This window comes from Sturnira hondurensis, unplaced genomic scaffold, assembly GCF_014824575.4.
Source record: "Sturnira hondurensis isolate 20B ecotype Veracruz unplaced genomic scaffold, ASM1482457v3 Scaffold0016462, whole genome shotgun sequence".
Taxonomy (NCBI): Eukaryota; Metazoa; Chordata; class Mammalia; order Chiroptera; family Phyllostomidae; genus Sturnira; species Sturnira hondurensis.
In genome coordinates, this window is record NW_028089093.1 from 4,247,303 (window position 1) to 4,272,388 (window position 25,086).

General features: G+C 37.5%; 1 protein-coding gene across 7 annotated transcripts in view; it reads right to left on the minus strand.

Annotated features, from left to right (window-relative positions):
- The window catches only part of ADAM22 (ADAM metallopeptidase domain 22), a 231,285-nt gene that overhangs the window by 35,804 nt on the left and 170,395 nt on the right, over positions 1-25,086 (minus strand). For all 7 annotated transcript variants that reach the window (XM_037066113.1, XM_037066112.1, XM_037066110.1 and 4 more), the window contains exons 11-22: positions 24,364-24,530; positions 22,661-22,745; positions 21,544-21,634; positions 20,278-20,329; positions 14,683-14,782; positions 12,703-12,774; positions 12,382-12,474; positions 8,772-8,852; positions 5,704-5,754; positions 5,421-5,484; positions 3,709-3,814; positions 1,360-1,479 (exon numbers count right to left, since the gene is read on the minus strand). In XM_037066113.1, coding sequence (XP_036922008.1) covers positions 1,360-1,479; positions 3,709-3,814; positions 5,421-5,484; positions 5,704-5,754; positions 8,772-8,852; positions 12,382-12,474; positions 12,703-12,774; positions 14,683-14,782; positions 20,278-20,329; positions 21,544-21,634; positions 22,661-22,745; positions 24,364-24,530 — 1,082 coding nt within the window. The remainder of the gene's footprint in view (positions 1-1,359; positions 1,480-3,708; positions 3,815-5,420; positions 5,485-5,703; positions 5,755-8,771; positions 8,853-12,381; positions 12,475-12,702; positions 12,775-14,682; positions 14,783-20,277; positions 20,330-21,543; positions 21,635-22,660; positions 22,746-24,363; positions 24,531-25,086) is intronic.

A 25,086-nucleotide genomic window follows, 5' to 3' on the forward strand; every position in this document is an offset into this window, starting at 1 on the left:
GAACTCCTGTGCAAAAAAAAAAAAACAATAAAAGCCTGTCTAGGCAAGGGTCAGTGCACTCTCTCTCCTCTTGAGAGAGTTGCCCGGCCGCTCCAAGCCACTCGCCCTTGAGAGTATGCCCAGGCCGTTCTGAGGCTCTGCCCCCTTGAGGGTATAGCCGTGCCATCCCTTTTCCTCCACAGGACTTGGTAGTCCGTGTGAATTTGTCTCAGGTCTCATCCATGACCACAGGCACTGCAAGCCAGTGCACGGGTCATTCTTCATTTTTTAAAAGAGTGCTCTATTCTTGTTTCATGATAGAAATATCTTCTCATAAATATTGACAGGTGGTTGTTTTTTCTAGTCAGTTGATTTTATCTCCTTTTTTTCCTGTTAGAGATGCTCTTTACATGTCTGATAGTCTGCTCATATTTCAGGTGTGGAAATAGATAGATGTTTGGAAATTCCAGGGCTTTCTGACCGAACATAGGTCCGGCTGGGCCATTTCCATACAAGACACCAACACTACCGCCTGCCATCCCACAGTCTGGTCGCCTTCTATTTCACTGTCTCAGATTATAAGGCCAAACCTTCCACAGGAGGATTTTAGCTGAGTCAGGGGAGTCAGCTGGTAGTGCTTCTTCAACAGACCGCATTTTAACCCCTTCCTTGCTCCTCTATTCTCTCTTCCATAAATAAACAACATAGCCCTTCTTGAGCTTGTTGAGAACTGACAGTATATATTGGCTTAGTACTCAGTTCTCCCCCTTAACTGACTTGGGAATTTAGCTTTCTTAGTTTTGATAATCATTTGTCACACATCCATTTTCTTTCCATATTCCAAAGTTTTGTCGCCGTTGTCTCCTCTCCCTTTCACTGCCTCTCTGTGGATATATGAATTTTTAAAACTTCATTTAGAGCCATTTAGTGGGACCTCAAAAGGGAGGCATATACAGGGTTTGGCGGAAGTAACGCCTGCTTGAGTGTGGGTGGTAATAATTTATGGTTTTAATTTGAACATTTCACCTAAAATGTCATATGGTGTGCTGGAGTGTGATATTGTTATGTTACAGAATTATATGATTATGATTTTGTAATAAAATATTTTGTAATAAAAAAGTGGTGCTATTTGTGCCAGACCTTATATTTAATACACTGATTTTATGCCCAAATTCACACTCTTTTCCATTCAAAAGACTAACATGAAACTACACCCTACTTCTTATCTTCTTTTTGTCTCTTCTCTGTCCAGATTTATTCAATCACCTCTATGGGCCAGAATCTTTCTTGGCTTGCTACCATTCAGGTGACTGAAAACAGAAATAACCCTAAACTACATTTCTCAGATGTATGTTCTCAGAGAACGTTAGAGAGACTTACCTGCAGTTTAACGTTCTTCCCTGCTGCACAACTACAGTAGACGTGACTTCCCCATCAAGTTCTCCGAGCCTTGGGATATTACCGATGTTGGTGCACAGAAGGTAACCACAAAGCACATCCCTGCGTTGGAACAGAACCAGCTATTTACAGCCATGTTAACACAATGATCTCACCTCACTCCAGCATTTGTTTTTCATCAACTACGCTACAGTTATAGGCAAAATAAGCCCGAATTAATTTATTCCAAAGTCCCAAATGTTCTCTGGCTTTTTCTTTACTGTCCATTAGTGCAAGTATTTATCAAAAGGAAATTACTCTTCTTTTATACCAGACTCTCTGCATATGCTAGAATACTTTTTAATATTTAAGAAATGAATAAATGATCTTTGGATGCACGTTCTTTTGGAAAACACCTCTTTCTTTAACTTGCTGACCCAGAATTTTTTTTAAAAAAGAAATTCCATGTGTGCACACACACACACATACCCGCACTGGAGAGATCTGAACCTGACACATCTCCCCACTCCTCCAGGGTTACGCACAACGCCACTGTAGCTGGCAAAGTATTCCCACTGGTATTAAGTACTATCTTACATGTTCTCCACATCTAACACATTTTAATTATTAATGCAGATAACAATAAATACATACTCTCATAAACATCTCATTAAGACTGATTAGCAGGCCATCAAAATTACATATGAAAATATCAGGCCTTATCAGGTAGATGAAGTGGAAAATTAGGACTTGTATCTATCACCAACTCTGAAAACAATGTATTAATTCATTCTTTAAAAATAATTTTTAAAGGTTGTATCACTATTTTATTAAGTGTCTGTCACAATCAAAAGTGCTCATTAAGACAGAAAAAATATATTCAACCCATTTTTGAGTATCTTTTATGTGTATAGAGTACTTATTACTAAGTAATTTAGGATATATAATAAGAACATTAGACATGGTTTTTGTTATCCTCAAGGAAATTATACTCTGGATACAAAAAGAATCACATGCATAAACAACCATGGACCACAGAATTGGGGACCAGGGCCACAAGAACAGCCCAAAGGGCTGTGAGAGTTCTGAGAGAAGAGGGAGATAATTTATTTCTACACCAAATCCAGAACTATTTATAGAGAAAGTGTTATCCAAGCAGATCTTTGAAGAATGATAGGCTTTTGACTGGTAATAGAGTGGGCACAGCAGGCTTCCAGGGGAATGAATAGCAGAAGCACAGGCACAGAGGCAGGACAACACAATGATGCGCACCTCAGGAACACAAGGCTTTGCTAGGCTCTGGAAGAGCAGAGAAGAAAAAAAACAAAAGGTGGGAGGTTTGGGGCAAATTGTGGAGGAGGTGCAGTGCCAGACTAAGGTTCCACCGTATTTGTAAAGCACGTTCTGTATTTGTACATGACATTCTGTAAAGCAATTAGAGTTCTGAAATTACACTGCCTGAATTACACTTCTGTTTCCATTACACATTAATTACATGACCTTGGTCACACGAGTAAACCGTGCCTCAGTTTTCTCTTCCATAAAATGAGGAGAACTGACATAAAGATTAAATGACATAGCTCATGTAAAGCATAATACAATGCATAGCACACAGTGTGTACTCAACTCACATTGGGTATTATTTTTACTATTAATTAGCTATGTGGATCCAATGAGATCTGAATAAAGAATTGACATCGTCAAAAAGATTCAAGTAGATTATCCTGATGGCAGCCTGTTTAGATACTGCTGGCATAAAAATTTCCCCCCCCACAAAAAAACCTTGTTAAAGAGGCCTTTGTGATAGCTGAAGAGTTAATGTAGGTCTCAGCTGGGTCCTTACTGCAATATGAATGGAAATGAAGGGCTGAATTAGAGACAAATGGTGCGGGAGTAACAGGGAAGAATGGACATGATTTGCATTTTGGGCAATGTGCCAGAAAGAAGGTGGAGTCCAAGATCATTCCTAGGTTTCTATACAAGAAGGATGGTGGAATATTAAGACCTTTGGCAAAAAGAGTGGTTTAGAAAAGTCAGAGCCAGTTAATTATATACTCTGGTGATTTTATTTTTTTCCCTTTCAAAGTGCTGGCAGATGCCTTGTAGGTGAGAAAGTCCTGAGGCTGCTATGAGCATGGCCCAGGAGAAAGCTGCACCTACATGTTAGGATTCGGGAACCTTCTGCAAAGACAACACAGGCAGTATGAAAAGACGAAAGCAGCACACTGCCTCTTGGGGTGCAGAAGTCCTGGCTGTTTAAAAAGTAACAACAGGGAAGTCCTGGCTGTTTAAAAAGTAACATTCATAACTGACAAAAAGGTAAAGTTAGCGGGGCTAACTTGCCCATCTCACCGTTTGTTGCACTGTACCCATGTGTCTTTGTCTTTCCCACAGTTACCCTTCTCTGTGCCTTCGATATTTAGCTTCTCATAGCAGTATTTGTCTGATGCCGTCACCTCTGAAGCAGAACAGAGTTTTCTATCAGTGACAGATACGACAAGTACGATGCTCAAGTTGTCTGCAGTCAGGGAAGGCAGCCATGTAGAGACTCTTTCCCTGCAACACGCTCAATTCCAATACTGTACCTACTCTGTAAGCGTCCATGACTCATGGACAGTTTTTATAACTGCTCATTTGAAATCTCGAAAACAAATCTATTCGATCTTTGACAGGACTCAGGCTATAGGTTCCAGGAATAACACTCCTCACAATTTGACCAGTAATTAGGGGAAGACGCTACCAAATGATTCTTTGAATAAATCCTGCACACTTTAATCTCAGTGCTAAACACAAAGCATGGATTGATCACTGACCAATTTTACTAACCCTAAAGGCAATTTTAATAAAAGAGTTATGCACTATAATTAAAGACCCAAGAAACAGCAATATAATATCTACCTTGCTTACTAATTATGAACAGTGATAAAAAAAACCAACTTTGTTCTGGTTTTAGAAAGACTTGAATTCACGCCAAATCTCAGAGTCAAATAACAATTTAAGATATGTCGGCATCTTTGTTAGGATTTTATTTTTCTAAAGCCGGGATTGGTTGATGACATTATCTAGGAATTAGATCAAAGTGACTTTTGTGAACTAATAAAAAACGACTGTTAGTTCGTATTTTAAAAAGTACTAATACTTATGTTGGTACTTCTTTTTCCAAACTTTTGCTGTAAGCTCCTATGTTCTCTCGAGTAGGGGAAACAAAACTCAGTCCCTCTGTTCAGAGAACAAACCCGTGGGACCCAATTTTCCCCCTCCCAGTGTTTCTCTAATCCCTCAAAAAAGAGCACATACTTTCTCTCCCAAAAGTAGCCTCTGTTTATGACAATTGAGGATTATCATTATCTTTAATGATAACTGTCTTCTGAAAGGGTTTAAAACAAAAACTGCTTTCAAAAGGGCACCTAATACTTCTAGAAGAGAATATATAATATCTAGTATATTTTTAAATAAAAATATGTAACTTAAACAATATGTTTTAGATATCATTGTTATATACTTCCCTCTGAAAATCCGGCAAACTCTGAAGGGAATAACGTTAAAATTCCTTTCCGATACGGCAGAACTACCTTAGCAGAAGCTTACCCATCAGCAGAAACGTGAGCTACAGTTCCAGAAAGATGGCTGACGCGGAAAAGGCAACTCTAGCTAAAATGCTGCCGCTCTCCTGCTGAAGTGTCCTGTCCAGGGCCCACATCCACCCCATATGGTCATGTAGGTTTTGCCTGAGGACACTCAGCTGTGGAGAGCACATGTGGAGCTGAAATCCAGGTTTGTTCTGTTCTCCAAGCTGCACACCATGGCGTGGACTTTGCTCGCCTGGCAGTGAAGGTACCTTCTGTCTCACCCAAGGGCACTGCCAACTACCCAAGATGTGTAGGGCTGTGTCCTCTCAAAGGAAGTGCCCTTCTCTAATTTCCACGAAAGCACCCCTGCTGAGACAGGTGGTGGTTTTAAGAATCCCTCACTCTTAAAGTGACTGAAAATTTACTTCCAGTGCACATGGCTCTTAAAGGCCTGATACCACACTCTGAGATGGACAAGCCACACTGTTTACTTACTTTGCCCCCAGATGTACTTGCATTGTCTATCCCTGGTTTTGCATCTTCCTCCAAAGCAAATCCCCTAAAATGGAAAAGCACATCATTTATCAGAGTCTGCTTATGTCAGAGAACTAAAAAAATAAGTGTGACCAGGAAAATGAGTAGATGAGTATTCTAAAGACCTTCTATCCCCAGAGTTGATTACGAAACATTGAAATTGATATTCCTATTTTGATACAATTTCAGTATTTCTCTCCTGCTGGTACACCTAAAAAATGTAGGTAAAGATGAAGTAGCCTACCTGAACACCATCACATGAATATCCGTCCATTTTATGAATATTTGGGGCACACTAGGAAAAGGAAACAGAACCAAACACATAGCAAAATATCAGGATGAGCTAATTCCATTAATGTTTTCATTTTTAAAACAAAGTCTGAGAATACGTTTATTGTCTTAAAATGTCTAAAAGTAACAAAAATGAAGAAGCAAAAGGAAATAAAACTGATGCACTTTCCCCTAAAAACACTGATGTCAGAGGCAAAAACAGTTGTCATATAGCAGCTGACAGAGAGAACTGACAGCAAGGACTCAGCTAATGCTAAAATTTAAGAGCATCTTGCTTTATGCAGATACGCTATTCCGGAGAGCAAAAAAGGCAAGAGCACAATGAGAGGATGCTGGCATAGATGGAGCAATAACTCTGTTTCTTCTTTTTTCCATGAGGAGCAACACAGCCCTTCACACACAAGCAGAAGTCTACTTTGTGCATGTTAGGAAAAAAAACGTGTTTTATAACACGCCCCCTTTTTTACTTTGTAGCAAGTACAGAAAACTGCAATGCATTCTTATGTAATTTTTAAATGTATTATATATTCTATTCACTATATATTCCTTTGAGAAAAGTTATGTAATATATAAAAAGGAAAACTGAAGTGAAAACAAACATTTCTCATATCCTTGGTACCCAAAGACAATTATTTTTTATATTTTGATATATTTTTCTCTACCTTTTTCTAGAAGTTTTGATATTTTTTAAACATATAGTCAACATACAGATATTTTACATTATGTGTTTTCCCTTTACTTAAAAATTTTATCACCATAATAAACTTTTTGTGGGTATCATCTTTCATAGCTAAAATGCATTGAGTGAACAAATCATCTAATCAATGTACTAAAATATTCACTTATAAATAGAGTAAGTCCTCATTTAACATCCTTGGTAGGTTCTGTGATTTCAAACAAAATGATGTAAAATGAAACCAATTTTTAACATAAATTTAATGAAATAAACAAGCATTTAAGTTCTCGCAGTATCTTCTCAATGCTCTAACAGAATGACGTTGAACGGAGCGACGTTACTCGAGGGCCTGCTGACGTGCGCTGCTACACGCTGCGCTACGAGAGCATCTTTGCATGTCCATCGTTTTGTCGTGTTCTCCTCATCACTAAGTGTTACTTAGAAACACAGTGTTAATTAGGTAATAAGAAAAGAAAATACTTTTGCATGAAAAATCTTCAGTCTTTTAGGATGACTATCTTTAAAATAAAGCATTTTTAATGGATAATGTAGATATACCACTACTGAACCCCTCTCTTTTTTTGGAGGAAAAATATGCAGGTAGTCCTCGCTTCACATGGCGCCAATATGCATGCATTTCGGTTATGGTTTTGTTAAAAAATAGCAGTATGTCAATGACCATTTCATAATACATTAACTGTGAGCAACTGCATAAAGCACAAACTTTGTTACTTGCTCTTGAATCAATTCATCACTAGGTAAATAACAGGTGAATAACCTGTCACTCTTTCAAACCCTCTCAGTGATTGGTCACTTGCCATCTGTTTATTCAGTTCACGCCCAAATAACACAGTGGGTAGTGGTATTACCTCTGTCTTTGGGTGACAGCATGTAACATTTTACAAAATTGGATAATCAAAAGAGAAAAAACTGACTAACAAAGATGAAAGTTCAGCAAAAAAAAAAGAAGAAGAAAGAAAAGCGATGACACAAAGTGAAATTCTAAGCTAATGCGAATGAAGTTATACAACAAAATCGCTGACGATGGGAACGTTGATAGTGCTGTTGGGCAAAACACTTCACACTCACATCTTCACATCTGTCAAGACAGCCATGCCATCGAAAGCACAAAGGATGAAAAGCTGAAAGCTGATCCAAACTTAGAAAGGGGTGCGGCAGTTCAACAAAGCATGGAAAAGATGTTCACTGTTCTCCTAAGGTTACAGGAAGGCAGCCCGACTCCCAGTGAGATTTTAGAAATAAAATACTTTAATTCGTAATGTCTGTGTTTTAATTTTGTGTGCTAAATAAATGGCAATTTATTTTTTTATTTCCATGGTCATTTAAAACCACTAGTAAGAGAGTTTTTAATAGTCTGACAACATCTTTAAAAGATCACAGAACTGTAGTTTTTTCCGTTGACTGCTAGGATGACTTTCCATGGTTCCAGCTTGCGTAGTCCTTTTCACGGCCCTGCATTAGCCTGCAAAGTGAGGACTCTGCACACTCACTGGCCAGGTGAAAGCAAACATTCCCTTCACACACACTGACCACGTGAAAGGGAGGACTCCCTGCACACTCACTGGCCAGGTGAAAGTGAGGACTCTCTGCACACTCACTGGCCAGGTGAAAGCAAACATTCCCTTCACACACACTGACCACGTGAAAGTGGGAACTCCCTGCACACTCACTGGCCAACTCCCTGCACAGACACTGGCCATGTGAAAGCGAGGACTCCCTGTATATACATGGAAATCTGAGAACACTAGTTAAAGTTGGTCAGCTTCCCTCTGTTCTCTATTTAAAACTAAATAATAGTAAATTCAAGAGCAGCGATTAATGGCTGAGGTGATACAAGCTGTCTCAGACAAATAGGAGTCAAGACAGAGAAACATGCTCCTTCTCAGAACCCAGTACGCTGTGGGTCTCTCTGCCTCAGCTGACACCTGTGTCAGCCCGCTGAAGAGATCTTTTGGTTTCCTCCTTCGCTAAATCGACAAAAAGAAAATGAATTTCACTCCCTACTTAACACAAAACAATACAGTTATGCAAAATAGCTGTTTCCTTCTTCACTAAATAGGCAAAAAGCAAATGCATTTTCCTCCCTACTTAACAAAAAAAGGCAAGCCCACAGTCTTAGGTTTGTTCAACGTGAAGACAAAATTATGCTGAACATCTGCTCAAGCTTTGATTACTGAAAATGAGATTCCTGAAAAAGAGAAAAGTGAGAATTTATATGAATGAAAGACAAGCATCTTGTCCATTTCCATGTCATCTGGGAAGTAAGTGCACTAAAAACACACCTACTTCACCCATTGATTTAGAGTAATTATTCTGTCAATTACCTGGCTGGAATTTCCTGAGCATGTCTCATGAATATCACAGTCATTTACTGCTTCTCGGCACACAGTCCCCAGAGGCTGAAACTAAAATAACCAAACAACAATGTGTAAAAACTGTTGAAGAAAAATTTCTCACAGTATCATCTTTAAAAAATCAAAACAAATATTGTGAGGATAAGACTATCTTAAACTATTCGAAGATGGTGGTCTGTGGAAACCAGCTGCTGAATGACATGTTAATGAAATGGTTTGGGAGAGAGCTTCTTGGGTGTGGAGTAATACGCACAGTCATCACACATAAGCCTTAGAATATCTTGGTAAAATAAGCCAGTGCTCGACGATACAGCTGCACCAGGACAAGTCCATCCAAGTTCTAGGAATTCTTCCCTCTGAATGGTTTGTGGACTTATACTCCACCCTTCATTCTTACTGGCACTTTCATCATATTATTCTTTCTTGTCTTTTCTGACAAGAATTTGAAAGGTACACTTCGTGCTAAATTGTAAAAGTTACATTTTTGTGGCAAAGGTATTTCCTAACCATGCCCTCCTTTTCCTCCTTTCCTGCTTCATTTTTACATAGATTTATAGCTTGGTTTTTATTCTTTCTTAATTTTTCTGTGATTTATACTCATGTCTGGGGGGAATTTTTTGTCTGTTTTCAAGCATCTTAAATATTTCTTGAAAGTGTGAGAGTAATACAAATACATTTTAAAGTCATTGGATTTATAAATTACAAGAGTATTCATTATAACAAAACACAGGTACATAACATTTTAATTTCTCCCCATTCCTCTTCAACGCCATTTTATTTCCTTCTTCAAAATGTTACGATTCGGGCTGGATCCTGCTCTGCCCACACAAACATACACATTCTTTGACACACACATGTGTGTACATGCACACCTTTCACCTTCTCTCCTTTGCTCACAACCCTCCTGGCAGTTGAGTTTCTGGTTGTTCCCAGCACACAAACAGCACACTGCTGACTCAAGTCAGCATAGCAACAGATACTTTTCAAAAGAGCCAAACAAAATGTGTGTTCATTCATTCATCCACCCATTCATTCATTCATCCACCCATTCATTCATTCATCATGTATTTATTAGCCACTAAAACGTGCCAGGAACTTCCTAGTCACCGGGGAATCAATGGAGAACAAAACAAGAGAATCCTGCTTGCAGGAAACCATTTTAATAGGGCTAAATAGGCCATCAAAATAAGGAAAGAGGCAGAGTAATTTCATTTCCTATACTCTGGCTCTCTTCCTCCTAGGAATTGGGGCAAACCACAGTTTTAGAACATGTGAGGTGGACATATGAGAAGATTTAAGGTTAAGTTTATAGGACTGTGTGAATGGTCAAGACCTGCCCGAGATTTCTGAGAGACAGCACAGTGGAGGAGGACTTGCAGTAAGTGCTGGGATACAGCAGTAAGTAAATCTACCCAAACCCCCACCTCCTGCAACGTACACACTAATGAGAAAAGTAATAAGCAAGTGAACAAGCAATATTTTACAGCAGAGGGTCACAAATTATGGCTTAAGGGCAGAATTTGGCTGGGCACTTGTTTCTATAAATAAAATTCTATTGGCATACAGCCATGCCCATTGGTTTCTGTACTTTTGATGGCTGCTTTCAAAGACAGAGTTAAGTAACTAAGGCAGAGACCTATGACCCACAAAGCCTACACTATACACTCTCTGGCCCTTCACAGAAAATGTTTGCCAACTCTGACTTTATAGACACCTTATTATAAACATATGCTGAAAAAACAGGCATACACACGATCTCTCACTTTGTTCCCCTGTTTCCCCTCCTCCACTCACTACCTCCCCTCTGGTTCCTCCGGGAGCCCCAGGGAAGGGGTGGGAGTGGGGGGTGGGGGGCAGAGAGAGAAAGTGGCAAAAAAAGATCTCACATGACTGATACAGCTGGAACTTATCTGTGGGGTGGTTAGTCATGCCCCTGTGTTGTATGTTTTTAAATTATTTTTCTCTTGTTCCTTGAAATGGTTATACCACAAAGAGCTGAATTCTATCAAAGACAAATAGCCCAATTAAATGCATTGTATGGATAGGCAGACTTCAAACACTGAGGATTAAAATAAGAGAGTAGGGGTCCCCTGTTGTGGCAGTTGGAAAAGCTGACAGAATACACAGTTGAGGCAGCTAAAATGAAAGAATGTCTGTCTCACATTTGGTTTAATCTTCCTTGTGTAGAGGGTGCTTTCAGAGATCCCTGCTGGGGTCTTGCTTGTTCAAAAGAGCTGCCAGAGACACCGAAGTGGCGGGGGAAACGAAGGAAATAGCCAACAGCAGATCCAGGGTGTAACTGCACATTTAGTCCTTGCTGGCTGAGTGAGCCTAAGTAGGCTATTTCACTCCCTTAAGACTGAGACTGCTCAAGTGAAAAAATCTGGATGACAATGATGCTTATCAGAAAAGTGTGGCTGTGAATGCTAAGACAGTGGTCTACACCAGGAGGGGATTGGCCCCTGAGGGGACATCTGGCAATGTCTGGAGACTATTTTGTCACAACTGGGAGGGACTGTGCTGGCATCTGGTAATCAGAACTCAGGGATGCTGCTAAATATTCTACAGTAAAGAAGACACACCCTCACAGCAAAGAGTTATCCAGCCAAAAATGTCAACAATGCCAGCATTAAGAAATCCGTAAGATGCTATCCACTGAAAGTCCTCAGCACTGTCTCTGGCACTCAGCAGATACTTGGCTCATACTCCCCCCCTCTTAACTCTAATTAGACTAATCAGCAAATAATCAGCAAAAGACGGTTGTGCTTATTTTTATTCATTCATCCAACAAATATTTACTAAGAACCTGTACCAATTACTGCTGTGTGAGTCCCTGGCTCTGCTTCCATAGAATATACAGGATAAAAGACAGATATTCACCCTCAGAAATGATGTAGAATATTATACCAGACTTAGTATGAGAAGAAGAAAAAGAAGTAGATTTCTTCAGAAAAGGTAAGCCTCAAATAACTTTTAGTCTTAATGGAAAGGCTTAAATATTTGGAGACAGGAACGAAGATGCTGTTGGAAGGAGGAAAACTGGTGATGTGTTTAAAGGTGCATTTCAAACCCTCCGGCATCACACATGTAAGGTGTCGTTATCATGTCTGAAGTATTCCTTTTACTCCCTCAACAGCTAATGCAAGAGATATACCAAGCTGAGCAGCAAGAAAAGAAAGATCTATTGAGTATCTACTTGGCTTTACAAGAAAAGAAAAACATCGTTGAAAGGTTAAATACCTGGTTTTATTTAACGTGCGCAATCCTCAGGGACGCAGAAGTAAGGACAAACTCTGCGAATTATAAGGGTTCAGGCCCTAGCTCCCTGACTTAGTTGATGTAGGACCCTGGGCAAACTATTTAACTACCACAAGCCCCAGCATTCTCATCTGTTAAATGGGAATAAAAAGTTACTATACCTCACAAGCTCCTGGGAGGATCCTATAAAGCACCCAGCATTTAGTCACTTAATACATGTAAGATACTACTATTGTTATTAGATTATATTTACCTAGGCTTAACAATGTAACCAAATAGGTCCCCTTTTCTGTCAGTTGATAATGAACCACCATTTATTTACCTTGCACTTTTTACAACAAAGACCATCACTGCATTGAGAGTCCTGAGTCAAGGTGCATTTCTTACAACACTCTGCTCCTTCAAGGACACATTCCTAAGGAATAGAAACATTTGCATAACATCAGAAAATGGTGTACTTTTCCTGAAAGCACTGGAATATTTTCTATGATAAATGTATAACCTCACAATGATAATCTTTCTTCCACAAATCTTACAAAATTTCCCGGTATAACTCCTGCTCTGTATGTTTGTCCCAGTATGTGGACCTGGAATGACCTAAATGGCCTTGAAAAGAAAATTATCAAAACACTCAATGACTTACTGTCGGGGTCCCACAGTCACACTCCTCTCCAGTTTCAATAAAGCCATTACCACACTCAGGGGGATCCAGAAGCTACGGAATGAAAACCAAAAAGCAAATTAAAATATAGACAGATCAATATCAAAGGCCTTACGAGAGACCCTAAGTGCCACACCTACACTTCCGGCATGTCTGTCAGTTATTTAAAAATATATTTTTATTTCCCTAAACCAAAAGCATGACTTTCTATAACTTTAGAATGGGCAACTCTAGAACAGAAGTGTCTAATATTGTTTCCATGTCGGATTTAATCATATTTACATATCTAACACAAATGCCATCAAAATAAAAGATGATCTACCCATTGACTAAAGCCAAGCCAGACTGAAATTAAATTTACTTCAAATAGGAGGCAGGAGATTTAGAGTCAGAATGTCTGGATTCAAATCTTGGCTCAGCTACTTATCTTGGGCAAACGGCTCGCCATCTCAGAGCCCTGGAGTCTTAGTATTGAAAACAGTAATAATGTCCCTGTCCCCTGCACCACAAATTGTTGTGAAGATCAAGTTCCATTACCTATGAAAAGCCCTTTATTCATTATATTTCCTTGTACAACAGAAAGTCACTTCACCAACAAGGAAAATGTCACAAAAAATACCACCACTGATTTATTTAATATAAAATATATTCATGGATCTGCATAGAAGAGCAATAAGTAGTTTTGCCCTGTACAAGAGTATACTTTAAGACTATTTAATTTTTAACTCTCCATCAATATTATCTTTTCAGTATAGTTTACTTTATGATTATAGGTAAAGTTAGGAAATATAATTGTTACATTCTAAATATATAGTATTTATTCAAAAAATCAAAATCTACATGTTACAGAATGGAAGTGAATACACACCTACACACACACACACACACTCTGCTTTCTTAAAACCAACTCAAAAGTACCAACCGCAAAAAAGAATCCCCACCTAATTTCCAATACTCTCTCCCCTACAACAAAAGAATTGGTTCATCTCTAGATTTCATTTTCAGTTGAAAGGGATCATAACTGATGAGACCACTTTGAAAGCCAAACCTAAAACTTATCCAGATGGAAACACACTCTTATCCTCTTACTCTGGGTTCAGAATGATAAGTTATTTGGGTAAAAAGACTTGATTTTTTTCCTTTATTACAGCAGGAATTCAGTTCAGTGATCACTACTAAAACCCCTGGAGTTCAAGTCTTTCCAGTGCCATGTGATACATTTCCTAAACTTCCCTGGAGTGAACAGAGAATGAAAGCCGGTAAATGGTTACAAAGGCAACACCACGTACTGCTTGGCACACAGAAGCATGTCACAGTTGAACTAATTAACAAGGACAAAGGGCGGTCTTCTTTCACATGCAGTCTTCCCAGTGCAGGAGGAAGACCTGCTTTCTACTCAGTCAATAATCAAAATATGGTCCGCAAGTGCAAAAGCCTCTGACAAAGTCTGGGCACAGAAAGATTTCTCTCCTTCTCTTCTCTAAGCAAACGTGGTTTTCATGTTGGGAAGCACTTGCAATTTTAATCACACTGCTTATCCTGACAGGCAGCACGGGGAGTAATGAGAATAGGTATGCTGCCGTTTCTACCAGTAGGAGTTGTGATCGGGCATCCAAAGGGCGACAGGGAAAACTCATCGAGAAAACAAAAAAGAAAAACAAAATAAAAGCATTTTTGTAAGCTAACCCTGAATCATCATTTGGCCATATAAAAAGAAAATACATTTTTTTTCAGAAAGCAAACATTCTTATTTCTACCTGTTTTCTATTCCCATCAGAAAAGCCCCAAATGCTCCAAGATTAAACTTGACTTAGAAAATACAAATACTTTGTAAATATAGAAAATGTGCATATAAGCCAGGTTGAAAAGCTCTTTCATGAGATCAGATCCAATGCCTAAAAAATTTGTATTTATTATACTTTAGAAAGAGTAACAACTAATAACTCTAATCACACTTATTACCTTAGAAGGTTTGTTGAACAGACAGGCACCACCCCCACTATTCAGGAAGTCATGGTACTCTTCAATGTTACACTGGGTGAACTTCTTAGGAAGATAATAGCTATAAGACAGAGGAAAGTTAACAGCTGGGTACAGGTTTTATCTGCCTTTTTTGTATATTATTCCTAAAATTAAACACTGTTAAAATTATACATTTTCTAAAAAATAAAAAAGTCCATTTACCTACTCATGTATTCAATCCCTAAGAATTTTATTCAATAGTATATTTCTAAATTCTTTATTTGGTGACCGATGGTGATGATGGATGGGTTGTTCATTATTTGTGGGCATACTCAAAGAAAACACACACGCACACACAACCCTGGAATTTCAATTAAAGAAAGAATAATTTATTTAATAATAACTCTTACCTAAATATTACAATTGGGCTGGAACCTACACTGCAAAGCATTCTACAAAACAGTAGACCAGTAACCTACAAGTGTGTCAAGGTCATGAAAGTCAAAGAAAGACCGGAACTGTTCCAGACTGAAGGAGGCTGAAGAGACATGAAAGCATGCTGCCTGACTTCAAGATGACAGTTTGGAAACACAGAGCCAGTGGTGGCTGAGGGCTAAGAATAAGGTAATGCAACTATTGCTTGTATGGTGTTCCTGCAGGAGGATGTCCTTGCTTATAGAAATGCACATGAAGGTGTTTGGCAGTGATGGGACATCAAGTTAGCAACGTACGATTCAAGGACAAAAATGTGCTTTGTTAGTATTCTGGCAACTTTTCAAGTTTCAGATTGTTTCATGGTACAAAAAAATGTATACCAAATAAAGGGTCAATAGAGAAAGCAAGGACTAGAGAGCAATTTGGCAATATGCATTCAGAATCTTCAAAATGAGAAATATCCTCAAATCTAGTAATTCTACCTTCAGAAAGTTTTCTTGAGGAAATAATTAGCTATGTATACAAATATGTCTGAACAGATGTTTATGGTGGCACAGTTTATAATAGCAGACAACATGAAAATAACCTAATGTGCAACAGTAAGAAAACTGTTAACTGTGATATACGAATAAAATAGAATACCATGTAGTTACTAATAATCAAGGCGTCCAAGAATAAAGGCTAAGAAAAATGACTATATCGTGTTAAGTAAAAAAAATATATATAGATAGTTATACAGCCAACCAGGCTCAGATTTTATAAAAGAACGATAAAAACGGTAAGAGAAAAACTTCTGTATTTAAGCATTATTTTAACATTGCTTATCATAACATTAACCATAGTTAAACTTGGGTGGTAAGGGAAAAAAGTGATACAAATTTCACTTTCTACATTTTTCAAAAATTGCTTTACATTGAGCTTTTATAATAGTGACAATACAATTAAGACAATAATAGTTTTTATAAAGTCTCTCCTACAATACTGCAAGGACTATGTTCACTTATATCCTTCCTTCTTGCCAGCATCGTGGTTAACATTTCATGCGTAAATTAATGAAATTTACAATGATGATGTACCTTAAACTCATTTTTCAAGTGTTTCATGTCAAACTCTCCAAAATAAAGCTGTCTTGGGTTTAAATTTCCTGAACTAATTTAATTCCCTCACTTCACTTTTCTAACATGTCATATATTCTACTCTTTATTTAAAATTGTCCACACATATATTACTTCCTTTTTCTTTTTTTAATTGTATTAAATTTATTGGGGTAACACTGGCTAATAAAATTATACAGGTTTCAAGTACACAATTCTGTAACACACCATCTATACATTGCATTGTGCGTTCACCACCCAAAGTCAAACCTCCTTCCATCACCATATACTTGACCCCTTTTCTCCCTTCCTCATCTCTCCCCATCCTCCTTTTCCTCTGGTATTCACTGCACTGTTTGTTGTCTGCGTCTAGGAGTTTTTGTTTGTCTTGTTTGTTCAAAGTGTGTGGGGAGGGCTGCGTGGTCTAAGGCGCCAAGCTCCACTTCCCTTTTGTCAATGCTACGCCCTGGCCATTGCTTTTATCACCAAACCCACTAATCCAGCCTGCATATCTCTGCCAGAATTACGAAACTTAAATAGGGCTTTCTTCAAGTTTCTTCTTTATTCTACTGGTCAAAACCTGAGATGGCTCCTACTGTAGAAAAAGAAAGTCACTCACTCTTAGTGTGGGACCCTTGGAAGTCAAAGCCTAGCTCCGCCCCCGCCTCACTCCAGCCAGGCCCAGCCTCCTGCCCATTGCACAGCTGGGGGCTCAGTCTGCTCTCCAACAGTGAGGGCAACTCTTCCCTCCCAGAGAAGCTCCTTTTACATATGAACAGTTGCAATGTATAGTTTCTCTGCCTTCACTGTGCCACATCTGACTTCCTATGGTTACGATCTGCGTTGTGAACCTTATCACATAAAACTAATTCCTCTACCACACCATGGCCCTTCACATACCTGAAAGGTATCATGCCTCTCCCTAGGCTCTGCCCCACATCTTCTCATTTGCAGAGTAACGTATCTATTGTATTCAATTCGTTTTTAAATTTTTAATTTTTATACCTTTAAATAGGAAAGTATTCAATTCAAAAACACTTTCCACCATTTAGCCTTACAGAGGAACTTTAAAAAGTAGAAATGGGAGAGAATGTACCCATAGGAAATATTTGTCCAGAATTAGTGCTGTTAGCCAACATCTGGCACAAATCAAATTATATATAGCATCATGCCAGACAAGGTTTTATGCAACAAGCTTGTGAATCTATTTGATGCAAAAAGAGTTCAAGGCTAAGAGTGAAACACATTTGAGGGTTGCAATTTGATGTTGTTGCACGTTATGCTTAGTGCTAGCCACATCATCTATACAATTTTGCGTTTGATAGTTAAACCAGCATGCTGGCTGGTGTGGCTCAGCGGATTAAGTGCCAGCCTGAAAACTCAAAGGTCACAGGTTCGATTCCAGTCAGGACACATGCATGGGGTACAGGCCGGGTCCCCAGTTGGGGGCGTATGAGAGGAAACCGACTGATGTATCTCTCATATACCAATGTTTCTCTCCTTTTCTTTCTCTTTCTCTTCCCCGTCTCTAAAATATAAATAAATAAATAAAATCTTAAAAAAACAACAAAAAATAGTTAATCAGAATAATCAAGTACAATATACTAAAGAACTTTTAAAAGATCCTCTAGCATAAAATTTAGTTGAAAAATTATAACTATAGAAAAGTACCTTTATAATTTCCTCTTATTACTAAACAAGGCCAAAAAAAGTTTTCAATTACAGCTTACATTCAACATTATTTTGTATTCATTTCACGTGTGCAGCATATCAATTAGAAAACTGTATTACTGTACAAAGTGTTCCCTCTGATACTTCAAGTACACACCTGGCCCCACGTATAGTTATTAGAAATATTATTGACTACATTCCCTCAGCTGTACTTTACATCCCCACGACAATTCTGTAACTACCAACTTCTCAGTCCCTTCGCCTTTCTTACTCAGCCCCTCAACTCACCCCCGCTCTGGCAACCACCAGTCTGTTCTTTGCATCTGTAAGTCTGTTTCTGTTTTGTTTCATTGTTTATTTTGGGTTTGTTAAAATTTTTAATTTATTATTTTATTATTATTTTTTCCAAGACTTTATTTATTTATCTTTAGAGGGGAAGGGAAGGAGAGAAGGAGAGAAATATCAATGTATGGTTGCCTCTCGTGCACCCCCTGCTGGGAACTGGCCTGCAACCCAGGCATGTGCCCTGACTGGGATATTTTGGGTTTTAGATTGCCCGTATAAGTAAAATCATATGGTATTTTTCTTTATCTCTCTGATCCATTTTTAATAAATATTTTAAATATATGTGTGTATGTACATTCCTTCCATCATTTATTTTCTTTGTCATACATACCTTGGGAATTCAAATTTCAAATATAATCAATAAATATTTCTTAAAAATGAAGTCTACATGAGATACTATGATGAGAGAACTGATAAAAATATAATTAATCTAAGATGTAATCCTCAACAATTTATAACTAATTGGTGAAGGGAAGCATAACGCAAGCAGAATTAAATTATAATACAGGAGTTAAAAATTATAGTAAGTCTCAAACGTCTAGAATGTGGTTAAAGAAAAATGAGAACTCTAGATGAAGAGAATACATTAAAGAAATTGAAAGAGTCTGGAAATTTATGTACAATCATGGTGAACAAATTTTCAAGAAACTGAAAATCCATGTAGGATTATGGTTAGCAAATCAAAGAAAGCTGGAAACCCATGAATAATTATGGTTAGCAAACCGGTCATGAATAGCAGTGGAAAATGAGACTTCAAATGAGGATGAATACAGATTATGGATGTCTAAATACCGGAGGAAGGAATTTGAACCTTATATTTTAGACAACAAAGACCCAACAAAAGTTCTGAGCAGGAAAACGATAGGATTCATGTGTTGGACACAGGAATTTCGGTGCATTAAGAGGATAATGGATAAACTGTGCCACACAAACAGTCCATGAACTAGCGCTGCACATTAACAGGATGGATAAAGTCTCACAAACACACAGTTCATCAAAATGAGCAAGTCACAGAAGAGTACTTATAGCATGATGACTTTCGTGTAAACTGAAATGCAAAGCAATGCTCTGTATATCTTCAACAAAAAAAATGCATATATATATATACAGTAAAAGTATAAAAAAGAGTCTGTGAATGATGTGAACCAAATTCAAGGTGGTGGTGACCTTGGCTGAGTCGGGGGCCAATGAGAGAGAACACACAAGGGATATTGAACTATGTAGGTAGTGTTTCATTTTTTTTTAAATCTGGGTAATAATTTACAAGTGTTCACTTTTTCATTCTCTATACCTTTTCAATTATGATGGAAGTGGAGTTCAGGAAGTGAGAGAGGAAGCTGGAAGCTGGAAGAATATCTGGAATGTTATTGAAATAAGAGCACAAGATGATAAAAGCTTAAAGTAAGTTGGTAGTGATAAGAATGGCAGAAAAGGAATGGTTGTAAAATTTACTCAGAAAGAATAAAAGGTCAGTGCCTGATAGTGTGTGAAGGGTGGGACAGTATAAAAATAAAAACCTCTCAGGAGGGCAGCTGAGCACAACTCTGCCCACTCCTTGCTCAGTGAGGCACCACTGGTAGCTTGAGATCGCCATTGAAGTATTTGCACCACAGGCTTCTACACAGGGTGGGAGGCGGCTGGAAACCTGAGAAGCTAAAGATCTGGGCTCTTTCCTTGTTTTTGTTTGTGAGAGCCAGCTTACCAGCACAGCACTGTTTATAACCCATTTAGTTAGAATTGAAGAAGATAAAAGAAATGGGAATTAGTATGTAAGCCATCAAGAACAAAGTTGTTTCTCATTTCCAGCCTAGGTTCAAGGTTAAAAATGTCTTTGATCTTCTAGTTAAACTGCCATCAACTGGCCTCATAAATAAGAAACTATTTTGTAAAAATATTTTACATACAAAGCCAGTGAGAAAATGTACTTCTCATTTTCTCGTAAATGCCTGTGGTGAGGAGATTCCATGCACTGGTTATTGCATGTCATATTCCTAAGACAGTAGCGCAGCAGAGAGGAAAAGTGAGTCATTGTCAAATACAAGTGGCTCACCCAGTGTCTCCCATTATGCATCCCGACCACGTGTCCTCACATCTACACTCACCTAAGAGAAAATGAATACAAATGCCTTATTACAAAGTAAAAACAGGTGCATTAGAGCAGTTCCAATTTTAAAAGTATATCTTAATTTTATTCTTTACATAACTTTAAAATAGAAATATCTGCTTTCTAATTCCCCTTCTATTTGAAGTTTCTATGCAATGCATAACAACAAAAATCTACCGACCTTCTCAAGATTATGTACTTGTTACTAATATTAAATATTTTGATAAATAATTTAACAAGTGGCCATATTTTTAAAGAATTCCTTTAAAATAAAATACAATGAAATAGCAATGATATAATGACACACCACTACAGGGTCCTGGGGTCACAGGCCTTTATGAGAATTCGTAGAACTCCCCGTTCATTTCTAAAGCCACTGCACCAAGGCTGCTGGTACTGGGCAGTATGGTGCACTGGTTAAGCCGAGGGCCTTCAGAATCAGAAATGCCCAGGTTCAAAACTTGGGCTTGACCTTTAACACAAACTTGTGTAAATTTCAGACATTAACCTTTTAAGATTTAGTCACGTTATCTGTAAAATGAGGCTACTAATGCATATCTTGTAGGACTATCTAAGGATTAAATGAGAATCTAGATGCAGATAACACTAGTACTTAATTATTTGAGTTATTAATATAATCATGTTTATAATTTTTGTTATTAAAATCATAAAATAAATGTGGTTATAATCAACTTACACATAATACATAGTATTGGACTATTCCTGGTGATGTAACATGGGCAAATGTCCTCCCCATAGATGCTAAAGCTAGCGTATTTTACTGGGTCCACATTTTATTAAGCCCCTTATCAGGTCGGCTCCTACCGGGCAAATTATCTGCAGTCACACTAAGGACATTTCAAATACACATTAATAAACAGTACGCTTACCTATATGCCTAGGATTCTTTATTAAACCATTTAAACTTACCTACCTGAGCTTATTTCATCCTTTTTAGGTTAAATTCAACCATGAATTTATCATTACACAGCTTTAAGTGCTTATAACACATGGAGAAATTTTCATTTGTAATATAAATATATATTACCTTAATTTACTTTTTAAAAAAATATTTGTGCTCTGGCTGTTTATCTGACATTAACGTCCAAACTCTTTTCATCAAACCACTGAATTAAATAATCTCAATCTTCAAAATATTTGACAGACAGTTTATTGGAAATACAACTAAACCACATGTGTACTTAAACTTACCACTTGCTAACTTTCTTTTGTCTGAGATAATACCAATATTATGGGCTAATGACTGGGCAAGAGTAACTGCCATTAAATCAGTTTTTCCAAACTGAAAAACAAAAACAAAAATAAAATACATGTAAATGCAAATTATTTTTTATTTAAGATGGGCCAGAAAATGACAACATAATTGAAAGTAAGTAATTTCTAAGCACTTTATTTAGCAGAGGTTAAACATATAAGAAAGAGCTAGTACTCAACTACTGAGCATTTGGGAAGAAGTAAGAACTAAATCCATGTTTGGTTAATTCTTACAGAGAAGACCAGAAGCCAGGGAATCATCAGCTTTTTGTTTTGGAAACTTAAATTTAATTCTGAGTCCAAAGTTCACCGGTCACATTTCTGGAAAACATAACACTTTCATGCAATTGAACCAGTCTTTTGCATAATAATAAAATAATAATAAATGTGTAAAATTGTTTGGAACTTGTTCATTTTTGCATGTCCACTTAAAAGCCTGAAACTTCCCCAAACTAAGAGCATGCTTCAGAAAACATACACTGGGTGTGGCGATGATCTTTGGCCCAAAGGAATTTGAGAAGACCTAGGGACATTTTTTAAAAATATATAGCCACCCAGAGATTCAAGTATATCTTTTTTTAGATCACGTCCATCAGGTATAGTGCCTTAGTGATAGAAAAAACCCTTGAAAACCCTGGTCTATTTTTTTTTCCTCCAAAATTTGCCAAGTATCAAAGAAGGAAGAAAATTTCCAACAGGGTTGTTTGGTAGTAAGCCAAACAACTCAGGGAATTACCCAATTCTCTGGAAAATCAATCAAAGTAATAAACAGGGCCTTACTGCTCATGAAGGTAAAAGTAAATATTTTCTCCATGTAATCTGTAAATAGCTAAATCTGGAAATCACGCTAAGTAGAACATAGACAGAATTATCAGATATTATCTTCTATTATTTCCCTATCCTGTCCTGTGGTCATTTACAGTAAACACGCTGGTTATTAATAAAACAACCTAACATCTGGAGAATGTGGAGTACTGAGAAATTATCTCTGAAATATCAGGAAAACGTTTTCAGCCATCACACCACTTTGTAGTGTATAGATGTGCACACCTACTTCATTCACGCCTCCTCCTTTCAGCAACGAGCAGATCCCACCAATATACGCTGCCCCGCTCCGGCTGCTCTCAAATTGACTTCCCCTTTCAGAAAAGGAAATGAAAAATACTTACTGCTCACAGTTCAAACATCGTAACACCTCTGATTATTAATTTGCCACACTTATTTTCTCAATGCGCATAACATTTGTACACTATACATTCCTGAAGAAAGGAAGGAAGGAACGGGAAAACTGTTTACACACATAACCAAAGAAAAAGGTTTCTAAGGGATGTTTCCCATATAATTGCCAAATATCTTCAATAGATCTATATCTATTAAAAAGGAATGATAATTATGATGTACTCTGAAAAAGATACAAAATCACTACTGTGGTATTTCTGCCCAAAATGCATAACTTGAGTCTCATAATGAGAAAATAAAAGTCCCACAATGAGGGATGTTCTATTCAATAACTGGCCTATCTTCTTCAAAAAATGTCTGGTCCAAAAATGAACAAAGAAAGGCTGAGGAGGCCTGTCAGACAGAAGAAGCAATGAGTGATCCTGCACTGGACCCTGCATTTGAGGCGGGGAGAGCATTAGCTGTAAAATACAGTATTGGGGCACTTGGTAAAATTTGAATATAGACTACAGATTAGATAAAGTATTATATCAACACTAAATTACCTGGTTTTAATAATTTACTATAGCTATATAAAAAGATGTCTTAAGGATTTAGTAGTAAAGACCAGTAAGTAAACATCTCCAAGTTACTCTCAAATGGTTCAGGAAAAAAATTGACAGATGGAGAAAAGGAAGAAAAAGAGGAAGGATGGAAAAAAAAAAGAAATCATAAAACAAATGAAACAAAATGTAAATAATTGATCAATATGGGTGAAAGGCATAGGTATTTCTTTGTAGCATTCTTTCAACTTTTCTGTAAGTTTGAAATTACATAAAAATAAAAAGTTACTCGCAAAATATACTCTTCTACTTCCATTTATAACTTTCTTCCAAAAAAGCTCTGTCTTCAGATGTTAGGTTTTTAAAATGCTATTACATATAACTTGCTATTACATAAAATATGCTAGTTACAAAAAAGAAAACCCTAGAAGAGTGAGAAAAATGAAAGATAAACTCTGGAAATATTACTAAGCTCTCAACTTAAATCAGAAACACAGAAAACATTAATATTTACAAGACAGAAGCTTTAAAAAGTATAATTAATCAATGAAAATACTCTTTATGAGCATTAACAGTATTTTCACTCAGTAAATGCTTTGATTAAATCTCTTCAAAGTTTAAATGAAAACTACAGAGTCCAGCAGAGATGAGGCTTGCTTGAGTGTGGTTGGTGGGGTACGTGAATGTCTCACACAAGGTGGACAGCAATTTAAACAATTCACCTACAATGTCATATCCTGTGCTTGAGTGTGATATTGTTATGTTACAGAATTACATGCTTATGATTTTGTAATCAAAGATTTTGTTATAAAAAGGGGGCGTTATTTATGCCAGAACCTGCACATGCAATACTAAACTCAAAATTAAACCTTTTATATTTTCATGTCATTTTCAAGCAAATTATACTTTAAAACTTTTTTCCAAATGTATCTTCCCTATCAAATTACACAGTAGAAAGGAAACATCTCAGGCACAAGTCACAGAGCATTCAACGTAGAACCCAAAAAAGTGAAAAATCATTACAAAAGTTACGTACGAAAAAAGGTGAACTGCATCACTTTTCTCTTTGATAAAATCCCTTCTGTATTTCATAAACTCACGCAGGGTGATCAGTGGATTTTCAGATATGGCAAACTTGTTGTCAGCTGCCCAGGTTTCCATGGCAACTAACACTATCCTTGTCTTAAGTTGGTCTTTGTATATCTAGTATATAAGAAAATGAACACACCAGCTGTACACAGGGTAAAATCGAATGTTTTATGAACAGAAACACAAAGGTCCTTTTATGGAAACCCCTTGAGTTTTAGTTAATTTAAGAAATTTCACTTTTTAAGAAAGATAATTATTTTTCCAATTTACATTCATTTCCCTTGAGTAACAGAGAACCAACTCCCTACCAAGTAATACCCAAAGAATAGCACTAGTTAGAAACAAAAAAACATTTTGACCCTTATTCAAGGCTCTCCCTGGGTCCATCTCCTGGCATCTAGACAAAGAATACATTACATACATTCTTGAGTTCCCCTAGCAAAAATGGACCAATGAAGACTCTCCAAGAAAATACTTTCTGTACAGTGTGATGATCCCTGACTCAGTTCATGGAGAAGGTGCGGCACTGCCTGGTCCGAGGAAGCTGGGGAAAGCAGGTACAGGAGGATCATCGAGTTGCATCATTCCCACGGCGCCAGGCACCCTTTGGAGAAAGGCAACTCTCACACTGCTTTCCACTGGTGGAAGGACATGATGAGTGTCTGTTAGG